At 39.0% G+C, this 17,679-nt stretch overlaps 1 protein-coding gene across 1 annotated transcript; it reads right to left on the bottom strand.

Annotated features, from left to right (window-relative positions):
- Positions 1-210: 210 nt before the first annotated feature.
- Positions 211-16,250, bottom strand: LOC110829263 (homeobox protein MSX-1-like). Its single transcript, XM_087348019.1, has 3 exons — positions 16,237-16,250; positions 15,775-16,056; positions 211-965 (listed from the first exon to the last, which is right to left on the bottom strand). The coding sequence occupies exons 1-3, from the start codon at positions 16,248-16,250 to the stop codon at positions 686-688; spliced, it is 576 nt and encodes a 191-aa protein (XP_087204145.1). The 3' UTR covers positions 211-685.
- Between the last annotated feature and the right edge of the window lie 1,429 nt (positions 16,251-17,679).

The raw sequence follows: 17,679 nt of genomic DNA, 5'->3' as shown, positions 1-17,679 counted from the left end.
CAACTTTGGGGGTACAAAGTTGAAGAGAAATTATATCTGGGGGTACGCGAACAAAAAACGACGAATACTACTGGTCTACTCGAGCGCTAGGCCGTGTAAGTTAAAATCCGTATCTTCCATCATGAAGAATTTGTGTGGTATCAACCCCTCATGACGGAGACAGAGAAGACTTTGTTTAAAGCAAACTCTAGAAGAGCACAGATTGTCTGCTAGTTCCATTTGGTCACATGAAGAATGCGGGGTAATAACTTAAATTAGGCCACGACCGCTTCCTTACAAATCCTTTCCAATTCATTAGTCACTATCATTTTCTCATTTGACGCCATATAATCTGAGATACTGTAAAACCGTCGTTAAATAAAGTATAAATAAATATTTTTACGCCACACTGGCTAGGCACAAACACACTCGCAGCATATTAATGTGTGACCTTGAAATTTAGTATGACCAAAATTCAGCAGGTTTGCCAGTCGTACAACGAAAACATTCCAACAATGTCCTTAACTTTTTAATCTTTCCCCTAATATCTTATGAGTTACAGGAATGACAATTTATTTATTACTGTTAAGAGAACTCATAACCTTCTTCGTGGAATAATTTTCGTATTTTGGCATTTACAGTCCTTTAACTCTCGGAATTACAACATTCAAAATATTAAATACATTTTTGTTTCCGTTAGCAACGTTCAGATTTTCTTTTGTTGCGTTTCACTTGTTTCGTTTCGTAGCTGACTATCTTGTGACGTAGAATCATTGCTATTTGTGCTGTGATGGTGATGATAGTGGTGGTGGCTGACGGTAGTGGCGAGTGGCGTTGCAGGCAAACAGTTCCCCAGCGATGTTACTGCATCTGTAGAGGTTGCTGTGGCTGAAGACGACAGATCTTTATATAAACACAAACCACAGAATCCAGGCCCGGGATACGACTGTGGAAAGGCTGTTAGACCACTTGCCAAGGCCAGATTTCTGCAATGAATAAGACGGTAAATATAATAACTGAGTGTTTGATTAGCGTTAGGATTTTTTAACGTGAGTAAGATTTATTTTTCAGGAGTGACTCAAATCTGTGTCAGACACAAGCACACCAGTGCAATGCAGCCAACAGCTTTGGCCATACCAACTGGAGATAAACAATTATTATGCTCGCTTATAGTGTGTCATATTTGATACAAATCAGACATTCCAGAAAAGCAAACAAATACACCCCTGCCTGGCGTCAATTAAATTAAAACCATCATTATACATCCTTTGTATCTCTTCAGAAAGCATTTGTGTTTCAAGTTGGATGTAATGGTTCATGGATGTATCATATAGAGAAAGAACTGAAATTTGGATTCAAGGTCTCACGGCTGGAAAGTAGGAAGATGACTGTAGTAACGTTACGTCATGTAGTCTGGTAGAAGATTACCGACGTTTCAGAGGTGTTTGTTGTCTCCAGTCCTAATGATGGCGGCAGGAAACATCTCTTAAACTTCGGGAAACTTCTATCAGACTACAAGGTACAACGTCTCAGAAGACAGTGGTCTTCAAAACATCTACCATGCAATTCAGTATTTGTCTCCCTATCTGCTGTCTAAAAACGTAATAATTAAGGTATACGAAACTAATTTTACCTGTTGATTTGTATGTATGTGAAACTACATGTTTTACATTAAGGGATGGACATAGATTGAGGGTGTCTGAAAAGAGGGTGTTTTGGACCTAGTGATCAAGTGACGGCTGTTGGAGACAATTGCATTATGGGAAGCTCTACAGATTTTACTCTTGACCAAATACATAAAGGTGATCAAATCTGGGAGGGTGGGATGGTCAGGGTATGCAGCACGCGTGGGGAAGATCAGAAATGCATACAAAATCGTGATTTGGGAAAACCATTGGTTGCTTTGGAAGTAAAACCAGTGGGCAAATAGACATGAGTTACCAACGCTCATTTCATGCACTTTTCTCAATGAATTTATGTAAAGAAAAGGGCAATAGCATGGTTTCATAAGGAGGGGGTTACCATGAAAACAGCTGCAGGGCCAAGACACTGCGAATTGCAGAACAAACAAATTAACAGTCACTGAGACACTGAGGAATCAGGGGCAGACTATAAACATTTCGTTACGACTTGTGCTGCTGGTTAACAGCAGATTGTTAATTAACTTGTCTGTTTTGTCGTTATCTAAAACATTTGTCGCAACTATCCACCTACTCGAACATAAAAGGAAGATAAGAATTCAAATTACTTTACATTTAATTGTAAAACATAGTATTATGTACCTTGTGAAAATATCACATTTTAAGCTGATTTATTGCTGTGCTGTCCTGAACAGTTAATTGAACTTACTGCGAGATAATGAAGTGAGAACATTTGCCTGCCCTCTTAATTATCATGTCTATGGTATAAGTAATTAATCCTTTATCACGATCCAGACCTTTTCGTGATTATTGGCCATCAGAATTCTTGTCCGTTGCCCTGTTTTTAGAACCACGCTGTATAAATTAAATCATGCCCATTAATTTACAAACACTTGTTTTCGTGTAAAATAGTCATTCACAAGATAGAGCTTACTCATAAACATTTTAAATGCTATTTTTATGTGCGTTTTGCATGAAAATCATAGAATGAACGCACAATCAGGAGGTCTGTCTCTCTGTGTGCCCTTCATATTATTTCACATCATTAACTATCAAATAGCTTTTGATTAAGTTTAGTGGTGGAAGTATATACATTACGAAGTGTTATGGAGTGTATTTAATGCCTTCATTTGTTTTGTGCGTGTTGGATTATTGGGCACAACTCGATAATCAGTTGTGAGGATCGAAATATAATTCTTGAATTTTTATTGCATTTTGCTAAGTTGCATTTGTAAAATCTGTAGCAATTAAATAACAGTCAATGGAATGGTTGTTTATAGATGACATTTAAATTGGCGCGGACTTCGTGCATAACGTTGATATTACGTCAATTGTAGTTTATGTGATATTTTTCATTGTTATTCTCTTGTAATGTTGAAGGTTATAGCCACGGTGGTCTAGCGGTTAGAACGCTAGCCTTGTAATCCTGGGGTCTCGGGTTCGATTCCCGGCGGTGCCCGAATTTATAACTTGTGTTGGGCAAGGCCGTGGTCTAGGCAACACGGAGTTTTCCTCCGTGGCATCCCAACAATTACTCCATTCACACACAGAAGAAGGCAATGGCAAACCACTTCTGGATCATCTGCCAAGAACATATATGAAGAGGTCCCAGTCCGAGAAAAGGATGGAAGGATCCTGTTCATATGGACCTGTCGTCAGACAGAACACTAAAATAATAATAAAAATAAATAAATAATGTTGAAGGATAATGTGAGGCGGGATCTATGGGAGATAGGAGTTGAAGGAGACTGGATTTTACTGGCCCAGGACCTTAGGGTTCTGTAAGCCATCTAGTTAGTTAGCTAGTTATTCTCTTGTAATAGCATCCTTTGGGCTACATTTTATGTAGGCCTACCGATTTATAGCTTTATATCATGAAGTACAATATTAGTTTTTAATACGTTTCTTTTATCATTGGAAAGTTTGGTTAGGTTTTTCTTCACGTTTTAAGAAACTTTAATAAACATTGCGGTGTGTTATTTGAACTTACGAGGGCTGCGGCATCAGGGAAGGATCAGAAAGGCAGAGGAGGGGACGGAAAGAAATACAGTACAGGAGGAAGTAGGGGAGGCGATAAAGGGGCGTAGGGGACAAAGGGAATTAAGAATGAGGAGGGATTAAGATACGAAAGAAATCGTTCCCCGTTGAACTTCTACGGGCTCCTTTACACTACTGAGGTCCCATAAGACCGGAATTATGGGTTATGTGTCGTGCTGTATTTCCAAAAATGCTCGGCGGATGGGGCTGAAATATTCTGTTTGGGTAGTTCAGTCAGCATAGTAAATGACTACGGACTGGACGACCCGGGTTCGATCCCCGACGGGGCAGAGGATTTTTCCTCTAACCTGTGCGTCCAGAACGACTCTGGGGCCAACCCAACCTCCTATCCAATGGTTACCGCGATACTTTCCCGGGGATAAAGCGCTGCCAGCGCGTGACGCGGACCAAATGACACCGCCTCTCCTCATGAACGCCTACATGGCGTGTAGCAGGACAGCTTTCTCTTTTCCTTCTTCTTTCTTGTCATCACTACTATAGCCTATAAGAAACTTTGTCGATATTCTCGAAAACATCCCCCCGACCACTGTGACCTTGAACACCAAACCGGTTCAAGAAGAAGATCGTGTTATTTAGGTCCTGGGTTAAAATCTAGGCCCGGACATCGGCTATCATGAGGTATTTCGTGGTTTCCCTTAGTACCTCCAGCAAATGTCGACACAGTAGGCCTATGTTACATTAGACTAACTACAGCTTCATTCCATTCATTATTCAACCTGAGCTACTGGGAAATGAATAAATAAGTTGAACAGCATTAATGGTAAATAGTGGTAATTTATGTTGAAATGTTTCCCCCGCTAGATGTCAGATACACACAGCAACGAATGTGCGAAGTGTTTCATTTCGTTTCAGATTCACCAACAGTAGGCAAATAAAATTAAACCTAGATTTTATCTTATGTGTGACTGTTCTTATACTTTTTCTTTCATCTTAATAAACTTATCGGCATCAAATACTGAACTATTTGTTGTGCACAAGAGCGTTGAGAATGTTGAAAGGAAGATACATTTACGAACTTATGCGTATTTATGTGTATGGGTAATTTCTTTATGCGTAATTATGGTAAAACTGAAAGCGGTCGATAATGATTACAAATGTCGTTTACTTAAAAAATGTACAAATTCCTGTACTTTACAGCTACCCTGATGCAACCATACAAATTGATAAACACAGCAGAAACATGAGTTTCAGCTTGCTTCTACATGAACCGAAATTAACTAGAGTCAACAAACAAGGCAAGCTACAGAACCTAAGTTGGAACTGGATTTGTGTCAGAATAGAAAGTATTCGACGTTAGTAATCTGATCGTTTATACGTTTCATGTTAACGTAAATTCATATATGTACACGGTATAATATCCACTTAGAATAATAACTTCAGTTAGATTTCAATAACGAAAGTTTATGGGTATGGGCCATTAATAATAAGCATTACTGTAACAAATCAAATTATCCATTGCTTCAAAACATCTGTTGTCCTATTCAAAGGCATTCGTGTATGTAAGTAGTTAAACACAGCTACACCACAATAGGGGAGGGAGGCTCCCCCACTTAAAATGATTAACGAGGTGGTATTAGCACGCCTGTATTGCTACATTTGATAGGTGATCGTACTACGTTTTGTTGCGCATGCGAACTAGTCATTGTGGGAGAGAGGTGAGGACTAACCACATGTAGGTTATACACGATGGGCATTTGGGAGAAACAATTGCGATCGCCTAAGCGTAACTTGTCTGTCAATGGCCCACGACATGCTATTATTTAGATCAGGGTTAGGTAAACAGCGGCTCTTAGGATGGAGACGGTCCGTATAAATAAAAAGGGATCATGGAATTTAGGTATGGTACTGTGATATTACTTTTATTTCCTTTTAAGACAAGTATTTAATAGTTGAACTTTTCGTCCTAGACAAGTGCGTTGCAAATGTCAGAATATTGTTCATATTATCCGTGTTGTGGCCTCTATATCACTTGTCACTCACCCGTCCTTACAAAGCGCTGATGAGAATGGTAGCGGGGAAAGGATCCTGAGAAAATGGCCGTATTCTATTAACTGTGTACAATTTTCCTACTGCACGACACTGACAACTTCAAGATGCATCTGCTACGTCAAATCTCAGCATGAATTTGAGATATTTCGAAATGGTCTGAATGTCACAAATATAATACTGCAGCTTATCTGCTGTGGGCGTCAAAAGTGGACTCTTACAGACCGACATCGTAAACTTTCTTTTCACAGATTAAAACCAGTCATCTGCAGTCATACTGGAAATCATATAATTTATCAGGAGCATTTTTATGTACTAATTGTTACACTTATCTAAAAATAAACAAATAATATATATGTTGTGTTATTAAAGATGAAAAAAGATGACGTCCACGAGGGCCTGAATATTATCGTGAGTGACTGAAACGTGTCGCTTAGAATTTATTTCTATATTTGTAATAATATAAATATATTGTGCGTGACGGAATCTTTGTTCCTTTATATAAGCATTGTTGGTTGGTTTTGGATAAAACTTGATGTGGATTTTATGCCATTCTGCACGACCTCAAAATCGTATTTTTTAATATCTTACGAGCGGTGATAACAACATGACAAATGAGGAAAGTCGTGAGGTAGACATTGAGGTTATGCGATCTCGAGTGGCCAAAGTGTGAACTATCGAACAGGGCGTAACTAATATACCAAAAGCACGTTACAAAAACGCACGAGGATATTATGTGTATTCCGGTAAGGAATATACTTTCCGAGCTTTTTGATAATAAGCTGTTAAGGGATTTTGGGTTTTGTGGGATAATATTATAACCCTTGTCATGCCAATGCTGTTAAGGTACGCCTGCTGTGTACGTACATCATCACTTAATTTAAATCTTTAGAACACTTAGTGGAAACAACGCTCTGAAACAAATGACTGTTCAGTCACCCATGGTCTGTTACGTACATGTATATACAAGGCAGCAAAACAGATGTTTATATTTTAACGCTTCAAAACTTTTATAATTATGAAGATAAAAGCTTTTATTTTAATTTTTATATGCAACTGTATTACACTTTTCAATAAACACGCTTTAAGTACCACTCCAGAGTTTTCACGTCGTTCGTGAAGGGCAATTTTCTAGTAATAGGACCTATAATAAATATTAGACCCTAGAGAAAAATTATGATTATTCTCTAGGGTGTACCTTCGCAGTATTATGCCGTTATTCATTACGTGGTGCATATTACATTTTTATAACCAGCTACATGATTTGGTTTTAAATGGATGTATAAGTTGCTCAAGGTTATTCATTGTTGTTGTGGTAGCTACTTGAGGCGTACCTGTGTGTTTGTAGGATAATTCAGGGAAATGATGATAAATGATGTAAACCAGTTGTTCCCTTTCAACACAGTCCGCTTTGTGAAGTTTTGGTTTGCTACTATAAGCGTGGCTGTCAATTTGCGGCCAGTCAGAGTGGTTAATGGACAGGTTAAAGGAGGTTGAGATGGTCAGTGAAACAAAAGGAGCACAAGAATAATAGGTCGGGGCAGTTGTAGGGCGACATGAAATGTAGGGGGAAACATAATTAAAAGAGACCAACAGCAATCATGCTGAGAGAACCGGAAGTTGGTGAGAAAATTTTAGTTTTGTCCGGTGGAAGGTGGATTTATGAGACACAGTTTTGCACCTACTCTTGAACTTCATGTTCCTGTAGCCAGCCTTCTTCTTCTTCTTTTTGTGTCTCTGCAGTCCTTGACGGACCTTACTCCTTCACGCATGGGAAGTTTCTTAATCTATTTTAGACATTTGACTGGACTCTTTATATGGGTGATCAGCCCTTCGCAAGGCCTCTGTATATACAGGAGAGCACGAAACAGAAAGACGCGGACAAACATCCATGCATTGACTGGGATTCGAACCCACGGTACCAGTATCCGAGCGATCAAGGCCCATGCCCCAGACTGCCAACGCCACTTAACCCTTTAAAGGACAGTGGTAACGTAGCACTAGATTTAAAAATCGCTGTCTCAACTTTGTCCACAGAATGTGCTCTTTGGAAAAGGGTTGACTTCCGATGTTCACGAAGTCGCAGGTACTTAACAATGATTTCTGCAACAATATTGCGTACACAGTATCATATGTGTGGAGTTTTTACAGATAATGCAGAACTGTGTGCTAACTGACTAGATGGCTTACTGAACCCGAAGGTTCATCACCGAACTAACCAAAGCCCTCCACAGGACCCTGTCATGGACAGAATTGTATGCTACCATATCTTATACGTGAGTGGAATGAGACCTGAAACAGATAGTTTTTAAACAGATCGTGTTAAGTGGTTTAAATATAAAACTACTGTAGTGAGTTAGTTATGCTTCGTTACGAAATATTAGAAAGCATTGCTTTATTAAGAACAATAAGGTAGTATAGGTAATGAAGATTATAATCTGATAATCTCTAATATAATTTCTCAGTGAATAGTGAAGATGGGAGTTCTGATTACAAAGTCGGCGATTTCCAACCATATCTTGGCTTCACATTTATCTTCCTGCCTCACTCACATGTACCGCGTCTATCAAGATGTGCCAGTGATTGTAAAATCGGCAAAGAAAAAGAATCACTACGCAGCCATCTTGGCCCTAAGAAGTTAGTTACTCAGCATAGTTGTAATAATAAATGTTAAATTTATAAAAGAGCACAAATTATAAATTCTGCACTAAATTATAAACCAATAAGAATTTATCAACTTCAGATTTGTCACGTGACTCTCTGTCTACAATATGGCGTCTATAAACAGGTGAATGTCGCACAAGTTCTGCCAACTTCATTTCGTTATAGTTGTGTAAGTATGTGTTCTTTGTAAGTTATGTAACAAATACCTGGTTATGAGTAGTTAGAAATTACAATGTCGATTTTACAGTGACTCTAGGGTCGCGTACAAATGTAAATGCAGACCGACATAGTGAATCTGATTGTTCCAATGAAGATTGAGAACTGCTCCTTTCTTTAAAAAAGAACTACTCTGTGTCAATCCACGTTCAACAAAAACGTTACGAAACATCGCCTTAGGTCACAGACGGACGGCTCGGAACGAAGTTTGTAAGGACAAAGACACTATAGAAAGTAGAAGTAATTATCGAGGAATATCACTGTTGTCGACTTGATACAAAACCTTATCCAACATCCTTTTCTCATGGTTAAGTCCATATGTAGACGAAATTATTGGGGATTATCAGTGTGGGTTTCGACGTAATATGTCAACCATTGATCAGATTTGTTGTATTCGTCAGATACTAGAGAAGAAATCGGAGTACAATGAGACAATACATCAGCTATTCATAGACTTCAAGAAAGCGTATGATTCAATTAGGGGGAAGGTATTGTACGATATTCACATTGAGTTTTAAATACCCATGAAAATATTTGCGCCTGTTAAAATGTGTTCAAATAAAACCTGTAATAAAGTCCATATAGATTTATAAATATTTGTCTGACACGTTTCCTATTCAAAATATTCTAAAACAAGGAGGTGCTTTATCGCCACGGTGTTTAATTATTTTTTTGGAATGCGGCATTAGGAAGGTCCAAGGAAACCAAGTGGGGTTGAAGTTGAATTGGGCACATCAGCTTCTGGTCTAGCTGATGATGTAATTCTACTGGGGAATAGCATAAATACTATGAAGAAAAACACAGAAGCTCTAATTAACTCTAGTAAGGAGGTTGGTCTTGAAGTAAACACAAGGAAAATTAAGTATATTTTGATATCTTGTCACCAGAATGCAGGGCCAAATCGTAACATAAATATTTCTATTTGATCCTTTGAAAATGTGGCAAAGTTCAGATATTTGGGAGCGACAGTAACAAATCAAAAATTGATTCACGAGGAAATTAAGAGCAGATAAAATTCGGGTAATTCTTGCAACAATTTAGTTCAGCAACTTTTATATTTTTGTCTGCTATCTAAAAACTTAAAAATTAAAATATAGCAAAGCTATTAAAGCTGTCCCACTATATGCCATGTAGGCTCTTGGGGGAAGATTAGTATACCTCCTACTCATTCTTGACCTCGTCACTAAATGGGGTGAGTGGTCAGCATCACGCCCCGGCCGCGCTTTACTTCCGGGAAAGGACCCCGGTACCCACTGGATACGAGGCTGGGTGGGCCCCAGAGCCGGTCTAGAAGAAAAATCCTCTGCCCCCGTCGGGGATCGAACCCCGGTCGTCCAGTCCGAAAGATTGGGTGTGAAACATGGTCTCTAACACTAAGGTAGGAATGCAGGCTGTTGGTGTTTGAGAATAGGGTTCTGAGGGTAATATTTGGACCTAAAAGGGAGGAAATGCTAGGAGGCTGGAGAAAGTTACACAATGGAAAGCTTCATAAGTTGTACTCATCGCCACGTATAATTAGACCGATCAAGTCAAGGAGGAGGAGATAGGCAGGGCATGTAGCCCTCATGGGAAAGAAGAGTAATGCATACAGGGTTTTCGTGAGCAAACCAGAATAAAACACAATGGGAAGACCTAGACGTAGGTGGGAGGATAATATTGAAATAGATCTTAGAGAGAAAAGATGTGGTGGTGTTGACTGGATTTGTTTGGCTCAGATCAGGGAGCAGTGGCGGACTCTTGTGAACACGGTAATGAACCTTTGGGTTGAATAAAATGTTAGGAATTTTTTGAGTATTTGAGCGACTGTTAACTTCTTAGGAAGGACTCGGCTCTATGGAGTGAGTAAGTAAGTATTCAGCTCTATCCTGATATTACGATATGAATATACAGCAGTATCCTGAAGTGTCATTACCGAAGTAGTTTTTCTTCTATCTTTTTGCTGTATTCTGTAGGTCTTTCAGGCCAGAAAATAAATCGGCCGTAAGCCTGCACCTAGTACTAGCTACAGCAGGGCACCTCGTTACGTGTGATGCCGGGCAGCTTACAAGGGTTCATCAGCCACCCCATTTGTAGGGTTTGATTTGTGAGGAGATAACTGATAGACTTCAATCCGAGCTCAGTCTCCCTTAACATGTCAATTAGAGTCAGGGGCCCAACTATCACCCAGCGATCCACTTAGGAGGGATTCTAATGGTACGGTCATGCGTGAACTCTGTTGTCATGAGTTGCAGAGGGGCGTATACTCCTTATGGCAATGAGAGAATATGTCAGATAAGTTATGGCTCGGTTAAAATTATTTCTTCTCAAGGAGGTTGGCAGCGGAGGGATTAATAGTACACTCATAGGTAGATGCCAGTTGACAAGCAGAGCAGGCCGAGGTGTCAAGTAATCAAGGGATATTTTCAGTTGTGACAATACAACTCATGTTCATGATAATTAAATATGGCGCCCGCATGTGATCAGAACACTGGTTACATTCAGAAGGTAAGTCCTAAGGCTTCAGAAAGTGAGAAACAATTTTGTAATGTAGGCTGCTTACAAATCAGGTTTATTGATTTTAACATGGAAACAAATATGATTATACAAGTATGATTTGAGGTTTTCACAGCGGTGAGTATGAATATTTCTGTCTTCTGAATCGCCCTGATGACGGAGGCAGTATGACCTCTGAAACGTTGGTAAACATCGACCAGACTACACAGCGCAACAACCCAGAAGACAGAAATCTTTATACTCTGATGACGGAGGCAGTATGACCTCTGAAACGTTGGTAAATATCGACCAGACTACACAGCGCAACAACCCAGAAGACAGAAATCTTCATGATTATATAACATAGACATGGATTTCATGTTGAAATATTGAGTAAGCTAAATGACACGTAATATGAAGTGAAATAATGTACTTTGAGTAAAGGAGACTTGAAAACAGCACAGATGACGTATGTAAAACAACTTTTGAGGTTTGCAGAATTGGATCACCAAAGGAATGAAAATGTATGGAAAAGATTTAAAGATCAACATACAAACAGAAGACGTGTCTATTTATCAAGAAAATTGGGAAAGGCATATAGATAATTTTTACCGAAATTAGTACTTCTGAAACCCGTTGTTAAAGTAAGCAGAGAACATAAAGCAGACAGGTATAAATACAAATTTTTTGACGATAGTTGGTGGAACGATCCTTGTAAGTTTTTAAGTCTAACTTGATCAAGGAGAAGACAAAGATAGTAATAAGCAATCCCCGAAGTATTGATGATGTCACTATTTATTGCACCTACAGCCATGAGAGATGTAATCTTCTCCATTCCTTGTGTCTTCCTTTCTCAAGCCAAAACGCACTCCTAAGAATCCCATTTTCAACCATCCTTTTGGCAGTGACAGACCACGTTCCACGCCCATACACAGCTACGGGTAGAACTACAGATTTGTATATTTTAATCTTCAGATTTCTAGAAACGAGACAGAAAGATAAAATATTCTGAACTGAATGGTAGGGCGTTTCTTCAGTTATAATCATAAAGCATTTTTTACTTATGTTAAAAGTTCCTAAACTTGAAGAATTATAAACATCAAACCGTGTAATACTGATGTTGTAGCAATACTTGACTGTAAAATCCCTGTAAAAATTTGACTTGCAAATACGAAAATCTGTTTCGAAAAATAGGTAAAGTGGATACGACAGTCGAATACAGAGTTGAATCCTTAAAATTGTAACATAATAATGTGTACACATGTATGTCTCCTCCGACCTTCCGTTGCTGGTAAAATAACTTTTACTTTATTACACAGCTGTAAGCTATGAGTGAAACAGCAGTCAACCCTTGTGTATCGTCAGACAAAAATGAAATGAAATTAATAATTCTCGCATCTGTCAGCTTCATTTTTTCTTAATTTAACGTAATTATGGCATGAATTATGTCCCTTATCTAATTAGAAACACCGAAGCTATTAATCGAACTTTATGTTCCCGTGTCTTCTTCCCTTGCTATTAATTTTCTCGCTAGAATTTTTATTTACCACGTTAGCTTAATCTCTCATCTATGTGTGAGGAAGTCCTTTATGTCCTCAACTGTTATTTTTCCCATGGCCGAAGCGGATCTCCATGCTTTATTTCAATATTCAGACCCTCCTTTTACATCCAACAGATCGTACCTCTTATAGGAGAAATTCATTAAAAAATGCCCCTCCGTATGAATAGGCGCGTAACAGATTAAGCTTTGAATACTGATGATGAGCATAAACTCAAGTTTTAGGGTTTAGTTTCACCGACAGCCGGAAACAGGAAGGAAACCACTTTTTTGTTTAAATAAGACAGGAAGCTTTGCACAGTAGATGCGACACCTAAGTGAAAGTATGCAAGAGACGGTCTGATACAAAGTCAGATTATATCTGGAATATTTACCTATCCCACGATTTATGAAATTTAGATTCACGAATCATGTAAATTTAGTCCTATACGTGTTTTTCGGTTTATGAACATTATTTTCGCTACAACGAAAAATCAATTAATTTCTTTATGATTGATTCTTTATTAGTAGTATTATCTCATCTATCCACCACTTTATAGGGCATTTACTTCCATGTACCCGAGACAAACCCTGTCCCTAAGGTACATAGTGCAGCAGCTATTTCCGAAATTCATTTTGTTTGTAATACCTGTTACATATATTATATAGTTTTATTGTTAGAGATGACTACATATTTTACAACAGCGTCTTTCGAATGATGTATGAAAATCCTAAAATGGCAGTTTTATGCAGTTCCCTGATATCGTGTTCGCCCGGGATGTTGGCAAAATATTTTCTGAGTGACCTGTAGACAATTCCAGTTGCTCCTATAATTATTGGAATTAATTTTGTTTTAACTTTCCACATTCGTTGTATTTCAATGAGAAGGTCCCTTTATTTCAAGATCTTCTCTGCTTCCTTCTTAATAACATTCCTGTCAGTCGGTATTGCTATATCAATTAAGAGACAAGTTCCATTTTTGTTACGGATTTATTATTATTATACGTACAGCAATTAAGGATATAATAAAGGCAATTATTTATTCTTTGCTTTCGTAACTTTTTATGTTTGTTCTGTAACTAAAGTAAGAGCTGTAATCTGTAAACGTTTGAGGTGACACTTCGATAGTGTTTTGCGGGTTTAAATAGGTAATAATTATCATGAAAAGTACTACTCTTCATATTCTTATGAGCGTATGCTATTATGACATATGTGGGAAAAATATTGAGTTATTTTTTAACAGTGAAATTAATGGGAATTTCATTTTATATTTACGAATTTTCACATTACAAACAGTTGTATTTATCACTTGCAATCTTTCCTTGAGCAGAGATCCACTCCTTTCTGATTCTAATAAAACAGGATATATACATATCAATGTCTTTCTCAACCAAATGATGCATGATAGTTTAGTCAACAAACTGAACGCGCTAAGTTAGATTCCTTACAGGAGCACAGGGGAATTTTTTGCTATCATATCTTCCAGAATGCCTGTGTGTCTTACCCAGTCTTGTATGCAGGGAAGCATTCCCCGGAATGAAGCGGTCAGAGCGTGAACATTTTCTAAACATAATGTCGAATTTCACCCCCGTTCCCCTTTACCACCATATTTTGTTTTACGATAAGTTGCTCAGAAACACGAGTGATTCCGCATTTATATTAAGTTGCCATGTTTCCTCTTCTGTTGTAAGGAAGACCTCTATATCAATTGAGAAACTTCGCGGAGTTAACGTGCCGACAACGTGTGGAGAAATTTGTTTTTATCGAACATCGCCCAAAGAATCTAAAGTAATAATAAATTAGTATCTCCAGTGTATAATGTAAAACATATCTGTCTAAAGTTTTGTTCTATCCTGTCTGCCTTCTTGTAACTGAATACATATGATGCATTAAGCTGTCATTGTCTCAGGGTTTAGTGTGCAAAACAATGTAACTTACTATTTAGTAATTTCTATAGCCGTTTGTGGTGCTATGGGGCTAAATGATAATTCAGAAGCGTTATGTCACGTTACATTCACTTGGTCCTTTTATTGAAGTCGTGGGGTATAAGAAATAAAGAATTTCAGTAGTTTATTTTAAAGCAGATGGGCGGGTCATGCAGCGCGCATGGATGGTACAAGAGGTGTGCACCGACTATTGTTTGGGAAGCCTGAGGGGAAGAGACCGCTGGGGATGGGAGGATAATCTCAGGCCGGATCTATGGGAGATAGGAGTCGAAGGAGACTGGATTTTGTTGGCCCAGGACAGGGTTCGGTGGAGGGCTTTGGTTAGTTCGGTGATGAACCTTTGGGTTCCGTAAGCCATCTGGTTGGTTGCGTCCACTATTTGGGAAGCCTGAGCGGAAGAGACCTCTGGAGAGACCTAGACGTAGATGGGAGGATAATCTCAGGCGGGATCTATGGGAGATAGGAGTCGAAGGAGACTAGATTTTGTTGGCCCAGGACAGGGTTCGGTGTAGGGCTTTGATTAGTTCGGTGATGAACCTTCGGGTTCGGTAAGCCATCTAGTTAGTTAGGTGGTACATTTACCACTGAACATTAAAGGGTTAATGTCGGTGAGGTACAGCGACGAATTTCTGTAGGCGCAGTGACGATTATTATTAAACTATCGCCTACTTTCTAGAAATTTTAAATTAATGGTCTGCGTTTATCCATTGTTACTACGTGGGATATGTCTCATTAACGGCCTCGAACGGTGCACTGACTAGCTATCAGAACGTTTGGGCAACCCTCGACTTAGCGAGCGGCCTCTGGAATCGACGTAAATAAGAAGAGTTGATTTGATTCATCATTTACATTTTTGTTTTGTGTTCCACACATGTTTTCTAACTTTGTGGCTAAGTGCTTAGCTTCCTTGTTTCATATTTTATAGGTATCCGTTTTCAATCTTTGTCAGGATGTCTGATATCTTGTGGTTTTCCTAGACCCTAAACTAATGTTGAGGAACAGAGCTTTAAAATAAGCAATGTCTGTTTACATGCACTTTTTTAAATTTACCATTTCAAACCATCGTATAATTCGATTCTGAAAATCCTATACAGTTGTAAGGTGTCATTAAATAGCCAAAGAATCGTTCATGTATAGTTCTCCTGCGTTTCAAACCAATTATGTTTGCAATTTCTCAAAAAATGTCGATGTTGAAACAGTGGATGCTGTATTCTCTAGTTAAACGTGTCATTAGAAATCATGAGCGCCTTCTGAAAGGAGTGTTTCCGACACCGACCTGTACTGCTGGTCAATGTGCGCCTTCTCGAGGCGCTTGTCCTTGGCTCGCCTGTTCTGGAACCAGATCTTGATCTGCGTCTCGGTGAGCGCGAGGGTCTCGGCCAGCTCGAACCGTCTGCTCCGTGAGATGTACTCGCTGCGGTGGTACTCCAGTTCTAACCGCAGGGTTTGTTCGTTGCTGAACGTCGTCCGCTGCCTCCGTGGTCGTCCCTCTTTTCGACGACGTCTGGCTACTGCAACGAGAATGCCACAGTCAGGACTTTTACGGCCGGGTTCAGGCCTGGTTTAAATCGAACGTTTTAAACTTTATGGAACAATTCTTTTTTCGAAAAAAAAAATATGATTCGTAGTTGGACTCATTTATTTCCGTGACACAGTCGAGTTTTTGGAAACATCTCACCGACTTGATTTTTTGAGGGGAATCTAGTAGTTCCCCTCCCAAAAACATAAATTTACAAACTTGGTATCAGACATTTTGTACCGTTCCTCAGACGCCTAAATAAATTCAGAAGTTTATAAAGCGGTGTTAAAGGATTACTGGCATTTGTGATATTAATTAAAAATGTGTTAATAATACGAGAGTCGGTGCAGTCGGATTTAGGTCGGATACGATTAACATATTTGGAGGTAAATTTCGAAATCGGGGGGAAATGCTTCTCGGGTCGGATGAAATTCTGAAATTTAGGACGGGATTCACTTGCAGTAACGTGAACTATTGCATGCATGTTTAAAACACGCAACTGCTAGAATTTATGTTATTAAGATTTGATGTGAGTTATCTTTTTCGTGCTAGTTTCATTAGCGTTAGCATCTAAAAGTCAAGAACATACGTACTGATATGCAATAAAATATATATTGGGAAATTTTATTAATATCTGCTGAAACATTTTGGTTTTATAACATCAAACAATAATAACTGGCACTTGAAAACGTACACACAATTTTGCGCGTGGAAAAGTCTGGTTGTGGAATCCCCAACTATGTGGACAATCCTCCGTGATGGAATTATAACTCAGACAGGCGCCAGATTCACGCCCACATTAAGGTTTTTGACCGCAGGTACTCTGATATCACTGTTCGCGAACGCGCACCATAATTACACTGCATCTTTCTTAACGTGTTGCTATGTTTACGTGTTAACATGTGAATGTTATTGTTGAAGAGACACGACTCCTTTGTTAACAGACTGTAGGACGCATTTTCTTCGTTAAAGAAAATCACTATGGACATTACAGTCTAGCACCCCTGCTTCGTATCACGGAGACCCAGGATTCAAGTCTTAGCTCGACTATCGGATTTCCTAACTCACGTTTACCGTAGTTTTTCTCGGTCCCTCCAGGCAAATAATAAACTAGTACCTTAAAGTAGACAACCGATTACTTCAGCAGCCTTTCCAATTCATTATTTGTGCTAATGATCACTCGAATATATTTCAGCTTAACAGTTGAAAGTAAATAAAGTTGGAGGACGTCCAAGACAAAAGGATCAGTTATTCTAAACGTGATATATCGTTTGTAGCTTTTAATGTCCGAAATGCGTTGTATTTTTTGTATTTTTTAAAGAATTGTTAGCACCTCTGCTCCAACCATCAGGTTGGAAGACGGGTGGCGAGCTTTTTTAAACACGTGTTCAATGCAATGAGGGCAATTTCTTGATTATCTAAGAGTACTCTTAGGTCTCCAGGACAACTCTGCTGCTTTCAACATGCTATTTTATCCCGCGTCCATCGCTTTATGTCGTCGCTTGTTTAACCTCTGGTACTTGAAGTGTGAGTGACCAGAACAAGAGACTGTAGTTCCGGTGTCAGTGTCCGCCATCTGTCCGACACTTCCGTAGCCAATCACTGCCCTTATTACATTCCCTAGCCATATGGTGGCAGCACTTCCGTGTAGGAAGACAACTG

The sequence above is a fragment of the Zootermopsis nevadensis genome, unplaced genomic scaffold (genome assembly GCF_977971745.1).
Source record: "Zootermopsis nevadensis isolate Lab colony 2312 unplaced genomic scaffold, Znev_1.0 Znev_ptg000001l, whole genome shotgun sequence".
In the NCBI taxonomy this organism is placed as follows: Eukaryota; Metazoa; Arthropoda; class Insecta; order Blattodea; family Termopsidae; genus Zootermopsis; species Zootermopsis nevadensis.
The sequence above is the reverse complement of the archived record's forward strand: the minus strand, read 5'-3'. Positions and strand labels throughout refer to the sequence as shown.

Bases quoted from the DNA above. Each gene is read 5' to 3' on its own strand.
- LOC110829263 (XM_087348019.1), bottom strand. The intron at 966-15,774 runs GTCGGTGTCGGA...TATTCATTGCAG, and splicing joins CACATTGACCAGCAGTACAG to AAATCTGGCCTTGGCAAGTG.